The 27983-nt window shown below is 43.9% G+C and overlaps 4 protein-coding genes across 8 annotated transcripts; 3 read left to right on the forward strand and 1 right to left on the reverse strand.

Annotated features, from left to right (window-relative positions):
- The first annotated feature begins 2304 nt into the window (after positions 1 to 2304).
- scrn2 (secernin 2) lies at positions 2305 to 11768 on the forward strand. 2 transcript variants are annotated; one of them, XM_069721693.1, is made up of 9 exons: positions 2305 to 2384; positions 3263 to 3425; positions 4815 to 4996; positions 5432 to 5631; positions 5754 to 5969; positions 6062 to 6227; positions 7795 to 7975; positions 9654 to 9810; positions 11342 to 11768. In XM_069721693.1, exons 2-8 carry the CDS (start codon positions 3264 to 3266, stop codon positions 9804 to 9806), a joined length of 1260 nt encoding a protein of 419 aa, XP_069577794.1. In that variant the 5' UTR covers positions 2305 to 2384; position 3263; the 3' UTR covers positions 9807 to 9810; positions 11342 to 11768. The 2 variants fall into 2 exon arrangements, with proteins under 2 accessions (XP_069577794.1, XP_069577795.1); XM_069721694.1 differs by lacking the exon at positions 2305 to 2384 and adding an exon at positions 2653 to 2730.
- A 1118-nt stretch (positions 11769 to 12886) lies between these two features.
- LOC138634659 (serine/threonine-protein kinase PRP4 homolog) lies at positions 12887 to 17221 on the forward strand. 2 transcript variants are annotated; one of them, XM_069721711.1, is made up of 4 exons: positions 12887 to 12941; positions 14138 to 14768; positions 14856 to 14963; positions 15590 to 17221. In XM_069721711.1, the coding sequence occupies exons 2-4, from the start codon at positions 14151 to 14153 to the stop codon at positions 16802 to 16804; spliced, it is 1941 nt and encodes a 646-aa protein (XP_069577812.1). In that variant the 5' UTR covers positions 12887 to 12941; positions 14138 to 14150; the 3' UTR covers positions 16805 to 17221. The 2 variants fall into 2 exon arrangements, with proteins under 2 accessions (XP_069577812.1, XP_069577811.1); XM_069721710.1 differs by lacking the exon at positions 12887 to 12941 and adding an exon at positions 12953 to 13093.
- Positions 17222 to 18349: 1128 nt separating this feature from the next.
- Positions 18350 to 23435, forward strand: LOC138634646 (zinc finger protein 318-like). Of its 3 annotated transcripts, none has more exons than XM_069721696.1 (6): positions 18350 to 18574; positions 18880 to 19348; positions 19428 to 19556; positions 19868 to 21391; positions 21841 to 22102; positions 23097 to 23435. In XM_069721696.1, the coding sequence occupies exons 2-5, from the start codon at positions 18890 to 18892 to the stop codon at positions 22099 to 22101; spliced, it is 2373 nt and encodes a 790-aa protein (XP_069577797.1). In that variant the 5' UTR covers positions 18350 to 18574; positions 18880 to 18889; the 3' UTR covers position 22102; positions 23097 to 23435. The 3 variants fall into 3 exon arrangements, with proteins under 3 accessions (XP_069577797.1, XP_069577798.1, XP_069577799.1); XM_069721697.1 differs by having other exon boundaries at positions 18350 to 18511; XM_069721698.1 differs by lacking the exon at positions 23097 to 23435 and having other exon boundaries at positions 19868 to 21444; positions 21841 to 21906.
- A 151-nt stretch (positions 23436 to 23586) lies between these two features.
- Positions 23587 to 27980, reverse strand: LOC138634647 (group XIIB secretory phospholipase A2-like protein). The gene is made up of 4 exons (XM_069721699.1): positions 27381 to 27980; positions 25560 to 25648; positions 24491 to 24656; positions 23587 to 24152 (listed from the first exon to the last, which is right to left on the reverse strand). The coding sequence occupies exons 1-4, from the start codon at positions 27664 to 27666 to the stop codon at positions 24034 to 24036; spliced, it is 660 nt and encodes a 219-aa protein (XP_069577800.1). The 5' UTR covers positions 27667 to 27980; the 3' UTR covers positions 23587 to 24033.
- Positions 27981 to 27983: the final 3 nt, after the last annotated feature.

The raw sequence follows: 27983 nt of genomic DNA on the forward strand, positions 1-27983 counted from the left end.
AAAAAAAACTCGAAACGCATCCCGGTGTCCAGACGTTGATGAGTTGATGAAATCTTTGAGCCTGCGTGGTTTACACCGTCTTATTTGCACCCACTTGAAGAAGCTCAGACCCAGACGGATGTAATTTCATACTCTTATCAGAGTTATAAATATCTAGCTGAAGGTTCAGCTGAAACAGATGTTAAATTTCAAGCAAAAAAAAAAACAAAGACAAAAAAGGTTTAAAAAAAACAAAAAAAAAACCCGACCAGATTGAGTTTTGTTTTTGTCTGCGCCTGATTGAACCTGTGTCCTAAATCATTTTTTATCACCTCATCACTCATCAGAACTGTTTGTTGTCAGGGCGGTTTGATGTATAGGTGTATTTACAAGCTTTGTTTTTCACTGGTCTGGTTAGTTTCACTCTGTCCCTGCTTGTTGCTGCACCCCCATGTGTGTGTGTATGTGTGTGTGTGTGTGTGTATTTGTGTACTATATACGTGTGCGAGGTCTTGCCTGGGTGTGTCTGCCTTTTTGGCTCAGGTGAGTGTTTACTTCTCGTGGTGTTTTGTGCGTGTGGGCAGACAGGATGTGCGGTGCTTGTCAGCACGCTCCTGGGAGATGAAAGGCCGGAGAAGGGAGTGGAAGTGGCCGACTTGACTTTCAGGTAACAGGTTGTCTTTTCAGAAATTTCTCGACAATTCCGTCCGGTCGCCTTCCAGCATTCCTCGTGAGCCACGAGGGAAAACGCCACTCACCACCGCGCCGCTTCGACACATCGCTCAACACCTCCTCCCAATGTGGCACAAGTGAGCACCAAGTGAGGGCCCAGGTGTTGCATCTCCAAACACAACCTTTTCGGAGCGGCTACGTCAGCGCTCCTTTGCTTCCTATATATATGTGCTGCTCACCTGTTATTAGACTGCACCAGCAAATCTGATTGCATCACCAAAACTTTATAGATGCAACGTGAGTCAGTTTTGAGAATGGGATTGTTAGAGGTATGCATATTGATTGTTGACACAACAATAGTGTGGTTAGGAAATTGGAAATGAGATCATGGAGAATGACGTAAGTCGCTGTAATGCAGTTGGGCAGGTCCACCTTATTACTTTGAGCAAGTGACCTTATCAATGTTGCTAACATAATGTTCAGTGAGTGAGCTGCATTATCAGTTTAAACAGTCACTTGTTGTGATATCTAGCTGTGGTGTTTTTCTGCCTCTATCTAAATGCAGTGACAGCATTTTAAGTTCAAGTCAAATCGATTTTTTTTTGTTTTTTTGTAGCCACTTGGGGGCAGTATCACGGCAACACGTGAAATAGACATGCCGGGCCCACTATAGTGAAACGTGAAATAGCCACGCTTTGGCCTGCCCGGGCGTGACAGTTACACGTTTTGGAAGCGTGACACTTACACGCACGTAAATTTCATGCGAGGGGGGAGCAACCCGGTATCACAGCTAAACGTGAAATAGACACGCTTTGGCCTGCCTAGGCGTAACATTTACATGTTTAGCAGAACGTCACTCAGCAGTTTCCAGCAAGCTCTTACAGCATTCACGCTGCTTTTCTTTTCTGCATTTTTTTTTTTTTTTTAAGTAAACAAGTCAACATATACATAAGAATTAAACGGCACTCCACCCATTTTACATTTGTCAGTTTTATTCATGTTTGCATCCATCCGAAAAGGATGCAACTGCTGCAAACCTAGAGCAGCAAAAGTTCACTCAACAGTTTCCAGCAAGCTCTTGCAGCATTCACACTGCATTTTTCTTCATGGAAATGCGCAGAGGTTCAAACAACACATTAATAAAATAACATCAAGTTAAAATATAGAATTAATCAAACCGTATTTTTAAAGGCTCAGTAATGGATTAGTTCCTACATTACCCATAGTGCACCTGACGACATCAGGAGGGTTTATTTATTTTGGAAAGTTTCTTCCAAAGTTAACAGTTTTAGAGGCTGAGAGCTGGTAAAATGAGTGCAGTGCTCCTTTAACTCTGAAAATGTTGACTTGTTTACTTTGCAGAGTAAGAGGTTTGTCCAGCTCATCCTTTAAGTCACACAGACATGAACTCATGAGGGAAGCTGATAACCATTTGGCATTTTAATTATACAGTTATACACTCTCTCTATATATATATATATCCAATAAAAAAAAAAGCAAGAAGAGGGAAATTTACTTTATTGATGTCTTATTAGTGGGAACTTTTGAGTGTTAAAAAGACAGGATTTACGAGCACGAATTTAGTTGTAATTATCGTGTCGGCTGCGGGTTAAACAGACGGAGGGAAGGGGGGGGGGGGGGCAGACTCATGATGAAGAGCTGCTGCATCATCATCATCAGCAAGGCCTGCCGTGCAGCTTTGCACAGGTGTGGACTTGGGACTCCGTGAGACGGTGAGCTGTGCTTGTGGCCAGACGAGACGAGACCTTTAAGTACAGACCTTTGGATTTCTCGGTCACGTGACTCGGGAGCTCCAACCTGCCTTCTCTCTCCCAGCCGGTCCTGTCCGCTCTCAACCATTGAGACAAAAAAAAAAAAAAAAAAAAAAAAAAAAGGTAAACATTTTTCTGCAGCAGCATCCGCCGCCTAGCTCGAGTTTACTGACCATTATCCCCCTTAAATTCGACCTCGCGCTCGGCTCTCCCCTCCTCCCGAGAAAAGGCGAAATGACACGAAGCGAAAGGCGCGTCGCTCGCTCCGGAGAGAGTCGCGAAGTGTCCGCGTTGGGGCCTTATCTCCGTAAGAAACACTGATCCCACGCCGAGCTCCGCCGCCGGTGCTGCAGCTGCTGATCACTCTTTTTTTTTTTTTTTTTTTTTTTTGAGGGGTGGGTGGGCGACATTATTTCCGGAATGAAAAGCGATTCACGGTCGCAAAAAAAAAAAGAAAGAAAAACTGGCGCGAGGAAAGCGGTAACAGAGCAACGTGGCGGTCGGATTTGTGCAGATTACAGTCAATAAAGTGCTCTGCACAAGACTGGCGCCTAATCCCTGTGTGAAAGGGATGGGCAGTGCACCGGCTGAATCTGACTTTTTGCACACCAAAAAAAAAAAAAAAAAAAAAAAAAAAAAAAGGCACGGTGGGGAGTGGAAGGAGCTCTTCCTCTTCACTCCACACATGCACATTATGCCCTGGAGGGAGGTTGGATGTCAAACGCGTTGTCAGACTCTGCGTGATTAGTTTGACGTCAGCTTGTTTACATCTGATCAGTTTGAATTCTTTCCCCTCACTTCAAAACTGGTGTATTTTGTTGTTGTTGTTGTTGTTGCAGGATGGCAGAAGCTCCCATGTCATGCGACTGTTTTGTGTCCTTGCCCCCCGGCTCGCTTGATGACCACGTGGTTTTTGGGAAGAACTCGGACCGTCCGCGGGATGAGGTGCAGGAGGTGGCCCACTATCCTGCAGCATCCCACCCTCAGGGCTCCGCGCTGCAGGTAAAAAAAAAGAAAAAAAATCAGTCCCACCAAATTCAAGTGTCAAAAAAATCACCTTTCAAAATCTAATCTATCTGAAGCTGGAGTCTGAGCGGTTGATCATTTACACACAGACGTCATGTACTTACATTCCTACCGGTTAATGGGTAAGGAGTTAGTGATGGAATTCTCTATCCAGCAAAATGGATCTGTCTAGCTTGCACTGCAATCAAAAATCAAGTGTTTAAGTAAAAATAGATCAAATTATTTGCATTACACACATATGCGCTTACAGTTTTGTTAGTTTTGGTCACATAATTCAGATTTTTGCTCATGAAACTAGACTTTTTGGTTGCAAATCAAGCCAGAAATGTGCTCTCAAAGCTGTTGTTTGTTTTTTTTTGCTTGGATAAATTCATAGTTCTGATATAAGTTTTTTTTTTTTCCCCATCAGAATTGTATATTGCATACTGCAGAGTGGCCTTAATGTGTCCTCGAAATGCAGCGGCATTAACGACTGCCGCTGCATTTCCCCCTTTTATTTCAGTTTTCTTTGTCTTTCTCGTACATTTAGCATCCTATAGTGGTCGTATTTGCAAATTACACCAACGTCTAGATGTGTTAATTATTAGCTTTCTTGCAGAGAGTTGCACGAGTTGGTCGACAACACTCTCGCATGTGTTTGTTAAACATGAACCTTCAGGCAGGAGACAGTTAGCTTAGCTTAAACAGGGGAAAAAAAAAGAAATTTAAAGTCACGTTAAATGTTAATTTAAATTATGGAGGTTATGTGCCTTCTTGTTGTCTGTTTTCTCATCGAACTCTCAAGAAAGTAAAAATGTGAAACTGTCCTTTAACAGAGGAGTTAATACACCTTCTGTGCAGTTAGAGTAAAAATGTTTTAGCTCGGCTTTATATCTGAATCTAAATACCAGAATTTCACACTGATATCAGGAGTTTACAAAATCCTAAATATCAGCTAATATTAATTTTTGATAAGTATTGTTCTCAGTTGTTGTTGTTTTTTTTCCCACTTCAGCCTTTTTATTTAAGATAAGATTTTATTAATCCCAGCGCGGGGAAATTGAGTTGTCACAGCAGCTTTAAGGATAAAGGTTTGCTGCAGCGGGCTGGCGCTTCTTTTTCACGCTTTGCCGTGATACCGGGTTGCTACGCTTGAAAAAAGAAACTTCATTTCTTTGGTAAAAAAAAACCCAATACAACAGCGTCTTTGTTTCAAGTTGCCTCAGACATCCTCGTTGGCAGGTTCGATTTCTGGTCACTTTTGAGCCCCAACACGTCGCGCTTTATTTTTTGCAGGCCGACACAGAACTCTGAAATCTTTGTTAAAAATGCAATGAGCCCGCAGTTTAAACCAAAACCTCTCCCTCCTGCGTCTTTTATCTGCAGTGCACGTACATCCAGATCCCTCAGGTGGAGCAGACGCACGCCGTCGTCCTCAGCAAACCCGCCTGGATGTGGGGGGCCGAGATGGGAGCCAACGACCAGGGAGTGTGCATCGGGAACGAGGCGGTGTGGACCCGGGAGGCCGTGGCCCCCGGAGAGGCCCTGCTGGGCATGGACCTGGTCCGGTGAGCTGCAGAAAGCCTTTTCATTTGTTCTCTCAGAAACATGTTTGGATCAAAATAAGCTTATCAAATAAAGGAGAATTAATCTGACTGCTGGCTGCATCCTCATTAAATAGAATATGGATGAGATGCATTCAGCGGAGGCTCTGACTTAATCCTCTCGGGCTTTGATCAGAAGGGAGCGCAGATCGTCTCGAGCATGTTATGACAGGTGGAGTAAGTGCTGTTGACGAGCAGCCCGTATCTGTTCATCGCTGTGTATAAAAATACTCAACCGGCATGGAGAGCTGCCAAGTGATCTTCGAACTGATTCCTGCGAAACACATGCCAGCGCAGCGTATGAGCATGTTCAGAAAACAAAAAAAACCCTGTCAAACTGATTAAACGATAGCTACAAGTAAATTCATTCATCACCCGGCGTGCGTTTTGATCACCCAGACTCGGGCTGGAGCGCGGCGACAGCGCCTGGGCAGCGCTGATGGCGATCACCGTCCTCCTGGAGCAGCACGGCCAGGGGGGGCAGTGCAGGGAGGAGCCCGAGCCCTTCAGCTACCACAACACCTTCCTGCTGGTGGACCGCAACGAGGCCTGGGTGCTGGAGACCGCCGGGCGGCTGTGGGTGGCGCAGAAAGTCTCGGGTACGTGTGAAGATGTGTAAAAGTTTTGGCACTAAAAGGTTTATGCGCGTGTATGAACCAAGACTGTCGTAACTTCAGCCGACATCGTGAGGCTGTCCTGACACGCTAACTGCTCCTTTCAGAGGGCGTGAAGAACATCTCCAACCAGCTGACCATCGGCGCCGAGATCTCGGCGGAGCACCCCGAGCTGCGCAGCGTCGCCCAGGCTCAGGGCTGGTGGGACGGAGAGGGAGAGTTCAACTTCTCTCAGGTGTTCAGCCCCGAGAACCCGCCGGCCAGGATGGAGCTGGCCAAGCAGCGCTACAAGGGAGGCACGCAGCTCCTCCAACAGCACGACGGTACATTTCCCACTCTGCCGTCGGGGATTTTCCTCTTTTGGCATTCTGCCTGTCGCCCACTCTGTGTGTCTGTCCTCGGCGTGTTTTTTTAGGCTCCGTGACGGCGGAGGTGATGATGTCCATCCTGAGGGATAAGCCCAGCGGCATCTGCATGGACTCTGGAGGTTTCTGCACCACAGGCAGCATGGTGTCCATCCTGCCCAGAGACGCCAGCCTGCCGTGCATCCACTTCTTCACTGCCACCCCGGACCCCTCCAGGTTTGTCACCAACTAAACTAAGACTCCATCTAGTTTCTGAACACCAGGTAATGCCACATTAACCAGTTTATACTCCCAACGTATTCGTATATGGGTCGAGATATCTGACTTTAAGGGCCCAGAAGTTTCTAATTCCGGTAGATTTTTCCAATTAAATGAAAAGTTAAACTGTTACAAACTTTCATTTAGTGTTTCCAATAGTAAGTGAGCAATGAATACATGTTTACTCTAGTTTTATCAGGAAAATTGTGCTAAAAATCAATGATAAGTTCAACACAACTATTTGATCCAATTGAATGAATAGTCTCACCACCTTTTAAAAAAAAAATTTTTTGCCGATGCTTGATGTAACCCTGTACACATTGACATAACTCTCTTCTGGGAAACTTTTAGGAAATTATCAGAAATTTATTTTGTGTTTTAGATGCATTTCATTCTTATTCCCATTCAATCTTAGTAGTAGGGGTTGAAATATTGTTTAACTAGAGGAACACTGGATAAGGTTGCAAAAACTTCTCATATTAGTTGTGTTCCTGGTGTGTCGTAGCTTCTTTTTAGGTAAAAAAAAAAAAAACTGCAATGAAAGTGATGTTTTCATTGCTGCCTGTTCACACCTGGCATTAACGACCACTTGTGATTGGTTTCCTGATCTATATGCAAATGACCACGTACCCCACGTAACTAAACAAGTAAATAAACACGTGAAATCGTTCAGAAACACAAGGAGAGCCGTCAAAGCAACAGCTATTTAACCGAAGGAGACTTCCTTGCTTTTTTTTAGCCTCATTTTATTGCTTCGTCTGTTCGAAATTTATGACATATTTCAAGTTAGTAAATGTCTGAACGCTCGAGTTTGTAATTCACAACCTGAACCGTCAGACTCCACCCAATCACGTAGGTTCAGACTTAGATTATTGAATTGTCAGGCTGTGCGCTGCGGTGGATAAATGAACTGTGTGCAGGGGTGGGGCTATTCTCTGGCTATATATACAAACTAAGTTGATTTAAAAAAAAAAAAAAAAAAAAAAGAACTAAACCCAGAGCAGTCTTTGGTGAAACCAGCGTCAGGTAGACGGCCTGTGTTTTTCTTACACCTCCGAATGTGGTCTAAACAGATTGGATCTCGGTCTTGGCTGCGTTCACACTTGAACTTTGAGCTGACCACTGGTGGTTGAATCCCCGAGGCCGGAAGTTAATGCCAGGTGGGAACAGGCACCGTAAGATATCAGAAACAAAGTCGTTAGCATTAGCAGAAATAGCTTTATTGAATAAACAATGCAAGTCACAAAAGTGGCTTATAGTAACTGATTTATTGGGGGTAGAAAATATGGAAAACACACAAGTCAACCTAATATTAAAAGCAAAAGACTGCACTACAGAATAAATATGCCCAAAGCATAAAACATGCATATTTAACAAGGATGTTGAGACACCAGTTTTCTTTCCTTCCTCATCTTTGCTTTTCCTACTTTGCATCTCAACTTTGGGTGAGATGGGACTTTTCTGAGTATTGGTTTCTCTCTTTCCCGTCTCTCTCCATGTCAACCCACCCATCCCACCCCGGTAGGTCTATATTCAAGCCTTTTATCTTCTCGGACTGTTCCAACTCAGTGTCGAGGGTGGTCTCCCCACAGTTCGGCCCAGACGACCCCGTCAGGAAGCAGCCTCGCTTTCAGAGCCAGGTGGACCGCAGACATGACCTGTACAAGGCCCACCAGGTGGCGCTGAACACCATGGAGACCAACCCGGTGGGCACTGACGCACGACCTAGGTCAATGATAGTCTCGCACAGATCCAGGCAGAGCGACAAGTTCATATTTATTCCATCTACATTCAGAGTCGATCTGGTTGTTGATGATAAATTACAGGCCGACACTCCCAGCGCGGAGCAAAAAAACACAACAGCAACCTCAACGTTAGTGCAGACAAGACGCAATGACATCACGGTAGACTAAACATAAACACACTACAAGTGCACATTTAAACACCAAAGAGCAGGGTTTCAATCTGTACAACCAAAGTGCTTCAAGATCATTTTTCATTTAGGCATTTAAAGTCCTGTCTGAGATTACTTGCATGATTACGAGGTCAACTGGAAGTCACAGGAAGGCCGGTGTCCTATGTGCACTGAAACCTGGTGTTTGTATGTAGAGATAAACAAGAACTCGGTTGTTGTAACTTGATAGCCGCTTCAGAGAGCATTCAGACACTTTATTTCATTGCCAGTTTAATTTTAAAGGAATACAATTGACCTTTCTTTGTTAATCTAAACTCAGTAACCCATAGTTACATAGACCCAAAGCAATAATATGATAAAAATTGTTTGAAAAATGAAATCTCCGTTTTACAAAAGTAGTCAGACACTAATTCTTTACTTTACAGAAGCCCATCTGGGAGCTCTTAGAGTTTCCATTCTTATTGGAGAAAGCCTCAACCTGGATTTTGCTACTTTATCCATAAACTGTATATAAAAGTGGGCGTAACTTCCAGCTCTGAAAAATGAGGCTGATGCGGAAGTGCCTTAAGCTGCAATACCACCGAGGGCCACTAGAGGGTGTCTCCACCGTAGTATCGTCTCGTTTCCAATCAGATCAGTCAGATCCACCGCTTGCTCCTCCCCCAGCTTGTCCAAATATGGTTACTTCCTGTTCCGAACTAGCAAGATGGCGACAGATAAATTCTGAATTGGAGGCTTAATTGAGTGAGCACTGGTGTATTATATTAATAACAATTTCAGCTTTTCATTTGTAAATTAAAGAAAGTTATTTTTCTCATTAAAAAGTTAAGCAGTCTCGCCGGCTACTTTTCAATTATTTACCTTCAACCACATTACAGTTTAATTTGGCTGTTTGGTTGATGCATTTTGTTTCATATATTTAATGCTAATACAAAGCAGTTAAGCACTTAAACTTAACAGAAAGAGTATGATCTTAGTACATTCTGTTACTATTGGCTGTTGTTTTGTGCAGCCAGATTCTGTACGAGCGTCCTGCTCATTTGCCTGTAGAGGAAATGTAGGTGTGTGTGACAGCAGGTGTGTAACTGCTGTTATTAAGACTGCGACTCCCACCACAGATGTCTGGCTGAATCAGACTGTTTTTAAACGGGCCAACAGTAGCTCCTTTCTCACCGAGTGAAGCTTTTCGTAAAAAAAGACTGAAACAAAACAAGCAAAAATCTTTCAAAACAATAATTTGGGATGTCTGTGTTGGTTTAAATGTCGATATATTTGCTAAAGGCGTAAAAGACTTGTGTCGAAGAGTGACAAAATAAAAACATAATTCCCTTGTCTTCCAAGCTGTGTGCAAAACCCAGTAGCACTTTTCACGCACGGGGATTGTTCATATCTTTTTTTCATGTCATACGTCTGACCGAGGTGTTCCCTGTTATTCTGACGTCTCTCCCTGTGTTTGCTCTCCGGCTCAGGATGCAGGTCTCGCCGTGTACGACATCCTGAGGGATCTGGAGGCGCAGTGTCTGAGCGAGATCTCGGCCATGCTCAGCGGAGAGATACCCGGAGATGAACTCGGGGACTTGTTTTTCGACTGCGTGGACACAGAGATCAAGTTCTACCAGTGAGGAGGTGGGAAATTGTTGATGAATGACTCTTTAGTTTAAACATGCGGTTTAGATGCCAAGAAAGTTGAGCACGAATGCTTGGCTGTGATAAAGAATCTCTCCTAGTTGCACAGCTGGTTATTGTGGTGTGAAAAGAACCAAAAGACTAAGTCAGACATACAGATCTTTGAATAACTTAACCTGTTTCATCTCACTTGTCTCAATTTTGACTGTGCTTTTTATTTTTTGGCTTTGTTCAACAAAATTTTACTTTTAAATGTTAATTGAAGTGTATCAACGTCGTGCAACAAGCTGGAAAGCTCGGACTCAGACTTGTACAAAACTAAATACGTAAAAACACTTTAATTAACCAGAACTGTCATATCTAAGGCCCGAGCATTAAATGTTGCAAAGGCCCTGTTGTTTTTCTAGGAAGTATTTTTTCTTCTTTTTCATCTCCCGAATAAGTTGCATTTTCGAAGGATTGAAGCTGCTCGAAAACTCACGAAACTTGGTGCACACGTCATAATTGGTAAAAATTGACATGCAATATTGATTTCAAGCATGGGTGTGACAAAATGGCTCGACAGCGCCCCCTAAAGTGCAGACTGCTTTCAGGGGTGGTGCATAGCCACCTAAACTCAACAGGTAGTCAAGCCATATTGAATTTAGTGTCCATTTTTGCCAATTTTACATGTTGTATTTTAACAAACAGAATTAACCAGACCAACACGGGAAGTTGTTGTTGTTGAAGATTAAAGTATGCTCCAAATCTCACGTGTCAGAAGTGGCAAAAATGTAAATCTTTTATAGGCCTGCAGTGCTGCAAAATGGCTAAATAGCGCTCCCTGGAAACTTTCAACAAAGTGGCCCTCATACAGCACCCTGCTCGTCTTCCCAATGGTCACTGGGGCTTAGTTTTGAGAATTGTATTCCTGCAAATATAATTTGCTCGTAAGAGGTGTAAATTAGTTTGTGACCCGATTATAAAACCTAATATTTCATTAACTTAACCAACATAAAATCAAAAAAGTTTGTGTGTTAGGGAAGTCTGAGAAAAGCGTAAAACGCCTGTACTCAATTCTTTATATCAATAAAAATGTTTATTTGAATAAAAAAATGTGGTGATTAAGTGAGGGTAAGAAAAGAGAGTCTGATTCAATCCTATTCTTGAAGAGTCTGAAAAAGGAACCTACTCTCCTCGTACAAATTATTACTGAATGTTATAACACGGACGCATCTGACCAGGATCCTGTAGCCTGACCTGGTTACAGCCCGGCAGCTGTGAAGTGCACATGAAGTTGATTTTAGCAGTCTTCTGGTGTATTTTTGGCACCAGCCAGTGATTCTTTGACAGCATCCCTGCAGAGGCGAAGCACGTAAAACACACATCTACAGTTAGAAAGTCAGATTAAAAGGTCACAGCGAATGTAGGAACTTGAAACTTCTCGCATTCAGAAATATCCCTGCGTGAAAGTCACACTTGTGCGCTTGCTGCTGTGAGGATAAATAAGCTGCTAAAACACCAGCTGCGTTTTCTCTGTCCTCTGTCACAGCGCCCTCAGGTGGACACCCCCGGCGCTCGCAGCGTTGCAGGAGAAGCCCCCCCCCCCGGGACATGTTGAAAAACCTCCAGCGTCCGTCGTCTGATTGGCCTCCACCGCCTCACAACAGAGTCTCTGACCTCTGACCCCCCCCCACCCCCGTCATTCCATCATCAACACAGACCTAAATGTCTAAACCGGCACACGTGATTGGAGCATTTGTATCATCTGTATCACCCAGGGAGCAATGGCTGCACCTCATTAGTGAGTTTAAAGACGTAGACTACGCAGGCGCCCACGTAGAGCTGTGCGACGCTGCACAAAATACAGTGAGTATGGCATTCGTTTTAACGTTTTGTTTTTTTCTTGTTTGCAAATGAATGGGTTGTCATTTGTTGGCTGCCTGTAGGGAAGGATCTAATAAAGAAGGTGCATAGTCTGCCCCGAGTGTGTGGTGAGCTTCTTCGGTCACACATACACTAAAGACGAAGCTGCAGGGACGATCGGACACACAGTTCACGATCAGCCTGTCAAATAAAAAAGAAAAAAACGAATGAGTGTTTAGATTTTTTTAGATTTTTCATTCATTTTAGAGACACCCGCAGGTCCGGATTTTACCATTAGTGTCAATTCTACTTGAAGATTAAAGCCTCTGAAACTCATTGGACCTCGTTAGATGTTCACAGGTAAATTAAAACTATTATTCAACTCACGATGACTGTTTTTTTTTTTGTTTTTTTTGGGGCCACTTGGGAGCAGCAGAAACAAGATCCGAACATGACATCGAGTTGAAATGATGAACGTGTTGTTTATTTTACACATGCAGCATATTCAGATAATGAAGATAATGCTAATGCTCCAAGCATATGACTGTGTTTGTGAGCAACAACAGAAATGTTCAAAAAAAAAAAATTTAATTCATGTTTTCCAGTCATGTTTGTTTGTAAATATCCTCTGACAGCACAAGTTATCCCAAAAATACTTTTGTATTATTAATTTAAAAAAAATAGTTTGGTAAAAATTGATAACCATTCGTCTCCTTCCTGGAGTTTATTATCATCATCTATCTCTCATGCTTTGATATAAATTAAAGGAAGGTTTAAGTTCTCAATTACTGTTTTAATATTCAATGCAAAGTAAAATAAGACATTCGTAATATATTTAGAACGATGTTGTGATGCTTTCATTGAATAGTGGAATAGCCGAAAACCATATTATTTTAATGTGTATCATGAGTTAATCTGAACACTACTAGAAGCCTGCCGTGAGAAAATCTGACATTTATTTCTGATTTTGTAAGATTTACTTGCAGATTAAACCCAGTTGGATAAAACACGAGGTTGTTCACCCTCCAGCCAAGAGGTGGCGGTAGTATAAACCAACCTGAGTGGTGGGCGTGGGGTGGGGGAGGGGTGAAAGACCTAACATATCCCGGTGGCTTCGGGCACAAATTGCTTTCAAATGTTGGCAAACTGCTATAAAACATGTTTTATTTTCTTCATATCTTTTGGCACTTTTATGAATTGCAAAACATAGTTTAAAACATTTACCCGTGGTTCAATTTAACTCCCCCCCCCCTCTTAAGAGAAAGTGGAGTCGTCCAACGGAAAAGGTAATTTAACGTTCAGTCGGCTGAGAGTCGCTAAATCGGTTAAAACGTTTGCGATCCTGATAAAAACCGATTAAACTGAACGCGAGGCCGAGATGATTTATACAAACACGTCGCTGTTAGCTGGACAAACTCGCTTGCCGGTGATAATAACTGTAAGTTTGATAAAAATTAAAAATAAATATTCCTGGCTAAAGCTCTGCTAAGCTAAAAATGCTAATGCTGCTAATGCTAATATGTACAAACTTGTCCGTCGGAGCTCAGCACGAATTTCAAATGTAAACATTTAAACAAACAAAATTAAATTAAACAAAATGTAAACAGCAGGTCGTTTTATTTTTTTTATTTTTTTTTTATTTTACTGAACAATTAGTGGAAGAACAGCGTCTCTTGTCAGCCTGGTTAGTTCTTGCCAAAACACAGTTTGGTCTCCTGTTAGTAATAAATGTTTTTCCATCATTTTTATTTTTATTTTTAGTGTTTTTCAGTGTAGTTTAGTTTCAGAATGAAAATAAATCAGTTGTTTACTTTATTGTGTTTTAGCCAACAGCTGAGATCACCTGCTGTACATTTTTTATTGGGATTTTTTTTTATTCTTTAATCGAGACGAAATGAGTGTGTTAATTTTCTAATTTTTATTTTAGGCTTCATGTCAGACTAAAATCTGTTTAAAGCCTCTGAACCTCTGTGGGCTCGTTTTTTTTTTATACTGAACCAGTGTAAAAAAAAAAGTGGTGTAAAATAGCGCAATCATTACTAGAAGTAAAAGAACTCAATCATATCTTTTTTTTGTTTGTGCCGTATAAAACAATTACAATGTCATAAATCATTAAAAAAAAAAAGACATAAGTGGAATTTCTTTGGTAATTTACTTTACAAACATTGAAACACAAGTGCTGTCAGTATTGTGGGGGGAGGGGGGCTCCAGATGTTGTACATGTTGAAGCAGGTGTGAATGGATCAGATGGTGGGCCAGGTACGTGTGTTGCCCAACAAAGAGCCTCCAAGTTCAGCACAGACGGTCTTAGGAATATTTATATTTATATATATTTTTGAGCCATGCTCCATTTATTTTATTTCCGTGTACTATTTCTCTGTTCTGTTTACTACCACCCCCCCTCCCTTGACCTTATCTGTCCCTGTCTTCCCACCTGCAGTTCAGTTGAAGATGCACTGAATCCCTGTCCCCATTTTTTCAGGTGAGAATCTAGAATGTACTCGAACAGGTCCGAGTACGGCCACAGGCGGCAGCACGGCGACCGAAGTTCCCGGCAGTGGGATGAATACGAGGACAGACGGAAACCGCACCGGGACGCGCCGCGGGATCCCTATCACAAATACGCCGGGGAGGGACGCGGTAGCGCGGAGAGAACGAGCAGAAGCAGAGAGTACAGCGGCTCGCCGAAGAGGCCGTACGGTAAAGATTCGTCGGACAGGGACCGGAGCAGAATGAGCCCGGCGAGGAGACGCGCGTCCTCCCCCGTCCGGGACGACTCTGAAAATAAATGGCGAAGGCTTGCGGAGGATGATGAAAAGGATTACAGATACAGGTGTGAGGAAAACACCTACCGCCAGTCAGCTGACAGCTTTTCACACGCGCATCGAAACAAGGAGTTTAAAGACACTCCGCCGCGAGAGGAGAATTTCCAATACAGGAAAACGCCTCAAGACTCGAGACACGGGCATCGGAGCGAGGAGTTCACGTACATGCAACGGCACGACGAGTCGACTTACGGGCGGTCGTCCGGCTGCTACAAAGATCGAGACGGCCGTGAAAGGAGCGGGGAGCGTTCACAAGAGAGGACACGATCGCAGGATCGCTCCACGAAGGTCAGTCCTCTTTTTTTTTTTTTTAAATGGGCGTCGGGGGTGTTTTTGTCTTTTGCGTTCTAATAATAACATGAATTTACCTCACAGAATTACATCAAACCCAGAGAGAAGACCGACAGCCCTCCCGCATCGATGTACCCTGAAGATTATCATCAAAGCAGGACACGGTTTACGCTGAATGGATCTAACGGACAGGTGCGTCGACCGCGTATCCGCCGCGATTTCACATGTTTAAGAAGGTGCGGTTTCAGCCAGCAGAGCTCCAAACACGCACTTAGAAACACCCTGAAGTAAAACAAAAAATCCATCCTTTGATTTGCTTCTGCTTTGGTCTAAGTGTCAGTGCAGCAGAGGTGGAGCTCCACCCACAGTGAGACACACAGAGATCAGAGGACAGAAACACATCAAAGACTCTCACACTGAGCTGGAAAACAAACGGCTGCTCAGAAATTAGGTTAATAACATGAATACAATGATTTTGTCTGGACTGCAACAGCGGGAGGGGGGAGGGGGGCAGAGCTATAAAGAGGGTCTGTCAGCGAGTGAGCGAGAGATCAAAGCATGTCGGCTGGATGACGCAACTTCTTTAAATTAAAAGCATGCCGAAAAAAACATGCATATGTTGCTGTAATACAAAATGTTTGTGTTGAGTATTTATTTGTTATTTTTCAGCTGGTTTGAGTGGAGCTCAGCTATGTTAATAAATGTTATAAACATGAATAGCTCTCGGAGGTAAAAAAAAAAAAAAAAAGGTTGGAGACACCTTTCCTAAAACCTCACTTCCTCTGTAAACACAGTGTCCTCTGTGTGTTTCCCATCAGTCCTTCGAGAGTGATGCCACCACCCAGAGCGCTTCTGTTCCCGAGGAGAAGTCGGCAAAGGGCTTCCAGCGGTTCCTCGACGTGCTCAACAAGGGCGTGAATGTCAACGTCCTCACCAAGGTGCTGAGTCAGACCTGTTCAGAAGTCGACGATCGACCGCCTTCCCCGAGGTCCTTCACCAAACCCGCGGCTCGTCCGTGTTCTCCCGGTTCTGCCGAGAGGGGAGCGGGAAGCCACCAAAATAAGTGCTACTGGAGTGAGAGCGAGGGATCCCTCAGACGGGTTTCTCCCGAGCCTCGTCAGCGGTCCCTCAGTCCGCAGAGGCGCCCTCCTCCGCCCGAGGAAAAGTCTCCGCAGGACGGCGGTGACGGGCGGAGCTGTCGGTCCAAGTCTCCCCCGGTGGCGGAGAAGGCGACGCTGACGCCCGAAGATGAGCGCAAGCGCCGGCAGATGCAGGACGTTTTGCAGGCCATCGGCATGGATTTGGGATTCGAAGAGCTCGGACAAATGTCACACCGGATCCGGGAGCGGCTGTACGGGAAGAAGGAAAGCAAAGCGAGCCAGGAGGGCGGCGCGAGACCAGCGCCCTCCCCCCGGCGTCGAAGTCGATCCTCGTCGAGCCGATCGACCGTCAGCCCTCTAGCGGGGGACCGTTACTCCAAGAACGACTCCTACGGCGCGACGGAGGCCCACCGAGCGCAGCCGCGTCAGTCCGACGAATACGGCGGGACGACGAGCAGCGGCGCTTCGCAAGACGCCGAGAAGAGTGAAACTAACTCTCAGGAAAGCACCGCCGCATTACAAACATTTTCCACCAACCCCGCGTACGCCGGCACCGAACCGCCCGCTGCTCCCGTGATGCCGACGTACTCTCCGGTCAGCTGTTCGCTGCCGTACGCTGCTCTGTCTCCCGCTTTACCTCCCGCCCTTCGTCCGGTTTTTCCTCCCGCTTTTCCTCCCGCTCTGCCTCCCGTCGTGCCCCCTTTCGGACCCGGGCTCTTCGTGCCTCACCTGCCTCCCTTCCTCCCTCACCCCCGTGCCCAACCTCTGAACGTGTTTCCAACGACGCCCTTCCTCCCGCCGCACCTCAGCAACCCACCGCTTTTCAATCTACCAAATATAAATACTTTTAAACCCGTGTATAGCACGCAGAAATCCAAACCAGCGATCAGGCGCCGCTGTCTGCAGGTGATAGAAACCAAACAGCCCGGATGAGGCTCAAAATGAGACTTCATGAACTGACCGACGTGTCGCAGGGCCTTCGGGGGAATCTCCCATTTTTATCCGCAAATCTCACATATTTGAACATCAACCGGACCAGTGACGTGAACAATACTTGAATGACAAACCTGCAGATGTTCACGCTGGAGAAAAACACTTAAATAGTGTCCAGGAGATGTTTTTTTTTTAATTTTTATTTGATTTGAGCACTCTGCCTACCTGATTTTGTCATTTATAAATTGATACGTTATGATTTTTTGCTGTTGAAATTTGTCCTCAGCGCCGTTTTTGACCAGTTCACAAAACATGATCTACACCCACTGTAAGCTTCTGTTGTCAAGGTTTATTTTCTGTGCAGAAAACTGTTGTATGAATACTGAACGGCATAATATTAAAACATAATTCAAAGTCAATGATGAAGAAGAGTTGTGTGACTGCATCGGTTTATTACAACATCAGAATAGGACTTTAAATAGGATTTTAAAGTGTCATGTCACGTATCTATTTCTATACTTCCAGGTAAATCACACTCTATATATATCTATATAGATATATATATATATTCTCTGCATATTTATATATGCCAAAGTCTGTAGGTTCAATAAACTTCACATTAGGAATAATAATTTCAAAAAATGTCAGATGCTCATAAGAAGCACTTCAGTCTGTCTGACTAAAACTATCTGGTTAGGGAAAGGAAAAGATTTGTTTAAAAAAGTCCACCTGCACTTGAGTTAATAACGCAGGAGGAAGAGGACACGTAGGACTCGTCACCGATGCCAACAGTGTGTTTTTAAGGTCGCTGATTATAACATTGTCGTCCACTGTGTCAAAGGCTTAGATGAGGTCAAGGAACATTGAATAAGGAGTGACGGCCTGCATTAATGAGCTTAAGCTTAAAATAAACATTTTACAGCGTTAGCTGTGACACGGAGACACCGACCCCAACATCAAAGATTGTTATGATTTGGAGACTTTAGATTTCTGTCATTTTCACCCCTGTCACCTTGGCTAGAGACGTTTTAGAGCTATGGAAACGGTTAAAAAAAACAAAAAACATTTCCATGTGTAATGTTTTAAAAATGATGATTGTTGTCCATAAAATGAACTGATTAGGTGAGGGCTAGATAAAGGGAGGAAACATCCACAGAGGGCTTCTTTGGGGTGGAGGGTAAACGGTGAAATAGTAGACGCAGAGCAGTTTTCTGTGGCTGAAATATCTTGACCAGCTGTCTGAAACCAAACGGGAATGCAGTGTGGGAGGCGGATGTCCATCTGAAGCATCAACCACGAGGTGTTCAAAGTGCTACAGATCGTTGAAATGTTTGCTGTTTTTAATGTGCATAATCTGATTTTCCATTTGAGGGAAGTAAAACACGAGAACAAGCCTGGAAACGATCGGAAACCTTCACAGGAGCTGATTATTATCTCTTTTTTGTATTTTTGTATTTTTTTTTTTTTTTAATCCCTGCAGTGTTCGTACTCCGTCCAGCGGGGGGCGCTGCCAACCACGTCCATTTCTTACAGCGCTACCGGGGAGCTCCGGTCAGCCTCGGTCCCTTCTGCTCTCCCACTTCAAGCTGTTTTATTTATTTTCTTCTTTTAACTTTACAGTCTTCCTGACCTCCTTCTGCAATGTTTTTTTTTTTTTTTTAATTTTTTTTTATAAGAATATGGGAATTTAATCCTTCTTCCGTCAGAGTAAGACTCGTTTGAAAAGCATATATTTATCGCGATGTAGCAGAAGAAGTCGGTTTTGACCAGGTAAACCGTCTGTTAGCTGCCCCTGCTAAGCTAAATATATACACGATACGATTATATGCATTATCATGCTGTCATATTTAACAAAATAATTCATATTATACCAAGTTACAATAGCACAGTTAGTTTTGTTTTTGTCTATAACAGTCAACATGTAAGCTTCACTGTTGGGAGAGATTGGTGTCATCTGGTTGGTGCTTGTTATTATTGTTTATATTATTTCATACAAGTCTGTGGTTATTAACCCACGTTGGTTCCTCCTCCTTCTCCTCCTCCTCCTCCTCCTCCCCACATTGCTTCTCCTTCAGAGACTTCACGATGAACCCACTCGACTGGACAGCTTCCATTCAAAGACTGCAGACACTCCTGGACCCCAACCACCGGAGCTGCGTCCACAGCAGCGCCTCCGGGAGCACCGGTGACCGGGACGCTTTCCTCGAATACCCCGGGCCGCACAGCAGCATAGTGGCCCGGAAGGAAGAAAGTCCTCCCTCCGTTTACAGTAAGGACTCGGGGTCGGAGGACCCGGACGGAGAGCTGCTGGAGGAGGACGAGGCAGATCCGGAGCTGACGAGAAAGAAGCAGGAGCTCAGAGACATAGAGGACCGAATTATCCACAAGAAAGCTGCCATCGCCTTGAAAACAGTCGGGCTGTTCGAGACGTCGCCGCCGGGCGTTTCCTGCACCGAGCCGTCGGGTACGTGCGGAGGTGAAGCTCTGAGAGGCCGGGTGATGGAGATTCTGCAGCAGCGGCATCCTCCAAGCTTTTTCTCAAAGGTGAGGAGTTGTAGTCTTGACTTTCAGAGTGTGCTTCCCGTCCACATAAAAACACTCTTATTTCCCTTCTCGTGCTCAGGTCCGGTCACCTGAGGAGAGAAGGAGCTCATCCAGCCCGAGTGAAGACGCTTCTCCGCGCCAACAACATCCGCTGGAGCGCCGAGTGAAGGCGCTCATGAGGCGGAGATGTAGCGGCGCCAGTGAGCAGGTTGGTTATAAAGCTTTTTATTAAACACCATCACGATGTCAAGAAAAATCACATCTGGGCTACGATACAGTGGCTTTTTTGTTTAGTGCGAATCAAGCATCAGGTCGTTATTAAAATACACACCACAATCCTGATTATAGATTAAAGTAGAATTTAATTTGAAAGACTTCCAGAACGTCTTGTTATTTTTCTCTCAGCCTCTCTGAACTCGTTCCTACAAACCTGTAAGAGACGGGAATGAAAACAGGTCGCGGTACTTTGCTTTTTAAGATGAATGTTTAAACGGTTGTTGTGTATCTGACTTCTCTCAGGTCCCTGTTGTCGCACCGCCGCCGCCCAGTTTACCGGCAGAGGTGGAGAACAGCGTGGACAAAGGTTTCCAGCGCTTCCTCAGCGTGCTCAACAAAGGAGTGGACATCAACGTGCTCAGCAGGATCGTCAACGATGACGCGGATGATCTTCCTCTCGGCGAGGAGCTCGTGAACAGTCCACCGGCCGGCGTGGAGAAGAAGTCCGAGGCGCCTCTCGGGGGCAAGAGGCGGTGGTCGGACAGTGGCCCCTCGCTGCCGGACTGCAGCCGGAACAACGGCGTGGAGACGAGGACGGACTCGCCCGCTCGTCCCCTCGCTGAGAGGCCGCCTATACCTGAAGCCGAGGAGGAGGAGGAGGAGGAGGAGAAGAAGAAGAAGAAGAAGAAGAAGAAGAAGAAGAAGAAGGAGGGCAGAAAAGGGCGCAGCTTGGGCTCGTGTAGTAGATCGAAGTCCCCCCCGGCGGTGAAGAGGAAGAAAGAGGAAGAGGAAAACCCAAAGAGGGATGAGCAGCACCAACAGCTGCAGAACATTCTCAAAACTCTGGGGCTGAGTCTGGAAGTGGAGGAGATGAGCAAAATGGCAGATCGGACTCAGGAGAGGCTGTACGGGAAGAAGAGCGAGGGCCGACAGGGGACTGACAGCCGAGGGGAGCAGGAGAGCCAGCGGAGGGATGACAGGAAGTCTTCCTCTTCCTCTTCTTCCTCCTCCTCCTCCTCCTCCTCCTCTTCCTCCCCCTGGAGGTCGACCTCTAGGAGCTTCAGTCGGAGCCCCTCACACAAACAAAAGCGAAAGTCCGAACGCAGCCGCTCCGGAGAAAGAAGCAGAGATGGACTGACGCATCAGGACAGCGGAGACGCACAGAGGCACGAAGACGAAATCCACTCTGCAGAAATTCCTTCTTATCAACACCTGTATCCACAGAACCAAACGTTTCCTCATCCTCATCCTCATCCTCATCCTCATCCTCACCCCGCCGCCGCCTCCCCATTTCCAGATTACAGTTCGTCCCAGTACTCGGATTACGCCGCCTACAGCAGCGCCGCGAGCTCTCACTGGTCGTACGCTCAGGACGCCGTTCCTCCTTCTCCACAGAGCAGCTGGCTTCTCTACCCGCACCACGGCGCCGCTGTGGCACCCGACAGGACTTACCGAGGTCCCCGAGACGACGCCGTCTCGTATTTTAATCCCGACCTGGCCGAGAGCGAAGGTCAGAGCGGGTCCTCGGCGGGCCGCTGCCTGACGGTCATCAACACCGAGCAGACGAACAGGCGGCGCTGCCTGACGGTGCTCACGTCGGGCCGCTGTCGGAGAGGAGGGGACGCCCTCAATAAACAGAAGAGGAGACTGAAGTGGGTGGCGTTGCAGAAACAAAAAAAGGCAGCAAGAAAGAGTGGACTGCCGGCGCCGGCGGTCGGCGCACCGCGGGGGGGTGAAACCAAGCAGGTAGAAGAGCAGATAGAAGAGGAGGAAGAGGAGAAGGAGCCGCCAACCGAGGAGGAAATTATGGCCAAACTGAGGAGGAAGGTCGGTCCAGTGTTGGTTTGGTCGACTCCCTGATCCAAATCATTTGAGATGAGGTTCTGTCCCGTTTGTTACGTTCCACTTATCGTTCGCTTTACGGATGGAGCGCAAATTTTTAATTTAGTCAACAATTAATAATAGAGTCTGTGTCGAAAACTTTATAAATTACTCTCAAAGGTTACTCCGAGGTAGAAGTGTTTTTAGCTGTTAGCACGGTTCTGAACCTGAAACACTTTATTGATATTTAAGAGAAAGAAATCTTTTGTGTGCACAAGTCAGCTCACTAAAAATGATATATTTTTGTTTTGTACATGCAAAATATTACACAGAATAATTGATATTTAGACAATGGCAACAATAAAAAGTTGTCAATCCTGTTAAACTAAACCTTAAATTTTGGTATTACTTTACAAAGTTATTTTGTCCTCCTGAACCGCTTTTATTTTTTCTAGATTGATGCATTTAACCAGCAGATGAGGGAGCAGGAGGCGAAGAAGGACAGGGTGAAGAAGGAGGAGGAAGAGGAGAGGGAGAGGAAAGAGAGGGAGGAGTGCTCGAAGGAGGAGAAGAAGAAGAAGAAGAAGAAGAAGAGGAGGAGGAGGATGCCGGAGATGGAAACCTGGAGGAAGACAAAGAAACCCGGCGAGCTCCCGTACTCTAAATACTGCAAAGACGTGCAGCTAGAAGACTCCTCGACCTTTCATTTGGGTTAAAGTAAGAGAATAAAATTATTTTTTTTTAAAATCCCGTTTATTTCAACCCGGTGTGTTTCCCATTAATGTGGTTGCCGTTTCTCTGTGGGTCAGGCGAACTTTACAGTCTTCAGTCGGGAGACCCGGAGTTGCGTATTGAGGCACTAATGTAATTATGCGTGTCTGGTGATTAGGTCAGCTGGCAAGTATCCAGAGATAAAGGTAGTAAAATGGTTGCTTCAGGTGCCTAATTTCTGTGTTTCCTTTTAGTCAGACCGTAGACTGTATATAAAAGTGTTCGTAGCTTCCGGATCTGAAAAATGAGGCTGATACGGAAGCGCCTTTAGCTGCAATACCACCAAGTGCCACTAGAGGTCGGCTCCAAAAAGCCTCCGGCTCCATAGACTCCCATTCAACGAGTAAAGATTTAATTCTAAGTCAATACATTTTGTGCACGAGTTATCTCGGTGTTGTTAGCTAAAGTCGCAACTTGTTATTAGTTTTTCTGGAGGTCCATCTGAAAATAATCCCGTCATTAATTAGAAAATACATTTCAAAATGACATGTTCTTGGGGGCGTGTCTGTTTGATTGACAGGCCTGTGGTGCAGTCAGGTTGTAGCTGCTGGGAGCTCGAACTCCCCCCCCCCCCCCCCAATAGGTGCAGTTTTGTTAAACTCCTCATTTTACCAAATATCTACCACAGTGGCGGGAAGTACAAAGTTCAGATGACCCAAAAGAGCCACAAAAGAAATATTAATGGGAAATATAACGGGTTAAAATAAACTAGAAACTGTAAAAAAAAAGACAGAATACTGATGTTTCTTTATCGAAGAATTGAAGACATGATAAATGTCCCTGTGTGGGACTATTTCTGGTTTGAATCAAATTGATTGCTAGCTAATTATCCTTTGGTATAATTTACCAGTACCCCTATGTAATAACATTCATTTAACATTAATAACATAAATGTAATTTTTATGCGGCTTTAAGTAACTGTCATTTGTTCTTTTTGCAGAGATCGGTGGACCGTTGTCTCTGAGCCTGTTGTGATCCCCGGCAGACCGCGGACCTCATGTTTCAACATTCATTACTTACACATGCAGTCTAGTGTGTTACTGATTCATTTTGAATTTTAGTTACATTTCCTTCATTTGCGCCGAATCTTCTTCGAACTCTCGCAATTAAACGACAACTTCAAACAAATGAATATTTTTGTACAAATAACTGCTGGTGTGCATTAAGACATGAAGCTTTCACTCATTTTAGCTCTACATTTGTACGAGTGTCACCAGTTTGTCGTTCTGTTTCTATCCTGCCTTTTTTCTTATGTATAAATTTGATGACGCAAAATGTATTTTGAAAATGAACTCTTAATGATTTATTTTTTAAAACATGAACGTTTAAACCACACACCCTCCCCCCCCCATCCACCCCGGTAGGTATGTTTGTTTATCCCACACTGCCAGAACATTTCCATTAATACAGAGGGCATGAGTTAGTCATAATTGCGTTTTATCACCATTTTTAATGCACTCTGGGAGCATTACATCATTTTTGGAACAGTTTCCAACGACAGGCAGTCTGTTTAGTGGACGTACCAATCTGACACGAAGTCATGAATTATGTCAGCATACCATGAAATGAAACGCATAACGTTCATATATACGGTAGTATGACACGAAGTACGACTTTTTACGCACACACACGTTATTTACTGAAGGTGTTATCCGATCCAAAACCAAAATCCTGTTCGTTACCACTTGTGTTGCTGAGACCAACACAACGAACAAGACGAGAACAGTTGGGAACAGTTTAAAACGATAACATCCTAGTTGTGTTGCGAATGATGATTTAAAAAAAAAAAAAAAACTTTCAAAATAAATTACTCAAGTATATTCACAACCTTTGAGACACTACAGCACTCCTGTTTGTTTTTTTGTTTTTTTGTAAATCTAAAGTTCATCTTTCTCCTCTCCCAGACAGATGCAGGCTGCCCTCTGGCTGTTCATGTAGGGTCTGCAGCCCAGAGTCCACACGGTGTTGAACAAGGTGTCGGCGACAGTTTCACACGCTGACGAGGAGAAAAAGAAGAAGAAGAAGAAGAAAACATGAATGGCAGTGAGTACAAAAAAAAACAACATGTCGGACATAGACGCCGTGTGCTGTAAATGAAATTCTCAGACTGATCTGAGATGAACAGAATTTACCAATTTGATTGTTTTCATCAGCATCTGGATAATAATTTGATAAAATGATGCAATCTTAGCAAATACGACGACATATTTTCCACCGTTTGATCGCAGCTTTTTGAAATATTAAAGGTGAAGGTTGAGACAGATCGGTGAGGATGAAAGGGCTCGGCCTAAAAAAAAATAAATAAATAAAAAAAAATAAAAGTGGGTCACTGACCTTCGACTTTGGACACGAAGCCGAGGCTCTTCTTGAGGTCGGAGCAGATGCTGTGGAGGCACCAGCGGAACTTGGAGTCGCAGCGGTACTTGTTGGAGCCGCAGGTGTCGTAGCACATGTCAACCTGATTGCAGCACTTGGTCATGGCGGGGATGCCCATGTCCATCTGACACGCAGCAAAAAGAAAATGGGGGTTTTAATAATAATAATAATAATAATAATAATAATAATAATAAGCTTTATTTATATGGCATCTTTCATACAAGAAATGCAGCTTCACAGCAAAAGAATTACGTGCAGTGTTTCACGTAAAAACAGATATAAAGGGACATTTAAAAATATGGCAATAAATGAGGTGAAACAGATAAAATGCATAAAAATTAATACAAGTAGACTCGATTTTGGTTGCTCAAGGATTCAATTTATGATGTGAAGTAGCGGAAAAAGCAGTTGTGCGTCTCGTGCACTTTTCTAGAACTTTACTTCGCACAGTCTATAATATTACCGAGTAATAATACACTAGAGATTAAATCTCTTATGTTTTAATGTGTTTGTGTGCAAGTAGAAAAATGACTATCACCACAATAAAATGTATAATATCAACTGATGCATTTCCAAAAACGAAGGCATTTTGTGTGAATGTGGAATATTTTAAAAGTAAGTTGTTTGTTTCCTACATGAGCAGCCGATGCACCGTTTAGCCTCTGAAACTGGCTTTTAAAAAAAAAAATATATATATATATATATATATATATACGTGTTGCTGCCATCAAATTCAAAATAAGCATATATTTTTCATAAAGCAATACAAATTTTCAACATTTGGTATGTTGTCTTATTGTTTATTAAATATGGGTTCACATGATTTGCAAATCATCACATTGTGTTTTTATTTACATGAACAAAGAAATCAAATGTTGAAACTGAGAAGTGTTTTGGTTTTTCTGCTGCACGCTAATCATGTATTCACAGTCCTTTAAGGAAGGTAGATCCGCTTCTTGTTTTGTTTTATACCGGTATTGATTACATTTCTGTTTGAAGTTGTCCTGAATAGAGAGAGGACACCTACCCCTTCAGGAACAGGAAGACCAAAGAAGTAGGAGCTGCATCCGTTGGGTACAGGCATCTGGTAGCCCGGACGAGGGACGGGAGCTTTACCTGAGAGGGGAAGCGAGGTAATGAGGTGTCGGTCATCTTTCACAACAGGCCGAGTAGAGACGTGCCGGACTCTGTCTGATAACCCTGCGGGGCTTTTGAAATAGATCCACGTTTGCACGTAGAAAAAAATAAAATAAAAATAAACCCACTTTTTTCTTATTATCCGTTTAACACGATGCCGGACACGTCCCCCACCTCTCCTATCACACGGGTCACAAGTCCGCTTCCCATCCGGCTCCCAGGTGATAGCGGAGATGATAAGTGGGAGAGTTTACGACATCAGTAGATCGCTGTAGATCCTAATAATTATCTTTTAAGTATAAGAGTAGACTGCAAGTTAACTCACTGGATGAAGAGTCTGCATACGCTGCTCCGATCGACAGGACACACATTTCATCAATATTAATAGTGTGGCCGGAGATTTTTTTTTTTGATAATCAAAGTAATATGCATTTATATTAGAAATTGAATGTAAAGTCCAAATTAAATGAGAATCTGATTTATTTTCTTCATCTTAATCACTGCGTGTCAATGACAAAATTTATAAAAGGAACAATTTCATTATCGTCTTTTTTCTTTCTTTTTTTTTTTTTTTAACTGGCAAATAAAACAACGTTTTTAATCATCAAAACTCAATACAAATGATCGCGGAGGCAAAGTTTGTCTTTGTCTGTGCTGCGGATCTAATTATACCTGTGATTAAGACAAAGCAGCTGCGTGTGTGTGAACTTGAAGATGTGCGTGAGGCAGAACAGGGAGATATTTTTATAACTCTCGTTTACACCGCAACCATAAATCTATTAGTAACAGAACTTTTAACAAAACTCCCGGAGAATGAGACCTCCTTGGACTTTCACCCAGTTTGTTTTCGATTTAATCTTAAGATCTTACTGTCGACTTTTGACTCTTCAAGGACTTTTATCTGACACTAAACCAGCCGCTTGACGAACCCGGGTCATCAGAGTCGGTGACATCTTTTAAAATCTTTTCTTAAAACCGACTTTTATCGGAGAGCCTTTGCTGATTTCACTCGATTTTAGAGATCCACTTTTATTTCTTTTTATGACCGTTTTATTTTTGTTTACGTGGTTTATTTTAAACAGTCGTTCTGTTGCTGGATTTTAAAGCTCGTTTGATTTTCAAGGTTGTTTTTGTTTTTATGGCTTGTTTTTAATCCGAGGCACTTTGTAAGATAAATTTATAAAAGCGCTTATTGAACAACAGAAGCAGCAGATGTTCCTGTGTGTGTATTTATTCATTGGTCTTACTTTTTCTAAAAAAAAAAAACATTTTTATCTATCTTATTAATTGTGTACGTATTTGTATTTTTGTTCTTATTGTGTGCACTTTTTTTTTCCTAACTGTTTCTGTGCTGCTGTGACGACAAAATTTCCCCACTGTGGGATTAATAACGTTTTATCTATCTATCTATCTATCTATCTATCTATCTATCTATCTATCTATCTATCTATCTATCTATCTATCTATCTATCTATCTATCTATCTATCTATCTATCTATCTATCTATCTATCTATCTATCTATCTATCTATCTATCGATCTATCTATCTATCGATCGATCGATCTATCGATCTATCTATCTAACACACTTATGTATTTCATTTAAGATTAATTCAGCAAATAAACAGGACAGTCTACTGGACAACACTGGCTGATACAAGATCAATACCAGCACCAGTTTAATCCTTAAAAACCCAGTTTAACCGACTCACCGTATCTGCAGCGGTACTGACACACTCCATCCCGTCCACCCATGAACTCCAGCACGGAGTCGAAGTATCCGCCGACCGCCTCGAAGCCGCCTCGGACGGAGTTCATTCCCCAGTCCTCGTCCTCATCCTCCGCCTGTGTGCCCTCCTCCGCCTGGCCCGGTGCTGCCGGTGGAGGTGGTGGAGGTGTTGCTGCTGCTGCCGGGTCCCCAGCCTCCTGACTGACAGCACCGTGGACGCACAGTCCCAGCAGGAGCAGGAGGGGAGCAATACGGGCCCAACGGGTCATCCTGGATCTCAGATCAGCTCGGCTTGAACGGAGTTAAGAGCACAGATTGACGGGAGGAACACGAATACACTCCGCGAGGCAATACCGAAACTTTGCGCGTGACCTGAACTTTGAGCCCGGCTCGGGGACGACCTCGCATGTGGAGGAACAAAGTCCGGCTTCTATCACAATCTTTTTCTAACATGTCAGAGCTTTTATCATTCTGGTGGCTTGATGAGACGCAGAGTTTGCTTTGTTCACCGGTCAGACAAGTTGTTTCAGTTACATTTTAATCCCATTTATTTCAGAATTTGTATCTCTCAGCAGCAGCATACTGT

Source organism: Brachyistius frenatus, unplaced genomic scaffold (genome assembly GCF_029030835.1).
Source record: "Brachyistius frenatus isolate BFR_SWC_R1_liver_20210118 unplaced genomic scaffold, ASM2903083v1 Contig_271, whole genome shotgun sequence".
In the NCBI taxonomy this organism is placed as follows: domain Eukaryota; kingdom Metazoa; phylum Chordata; class Actinopteri; family Embiotocidae; genus Brachyistius; species Brachyistius frenatus.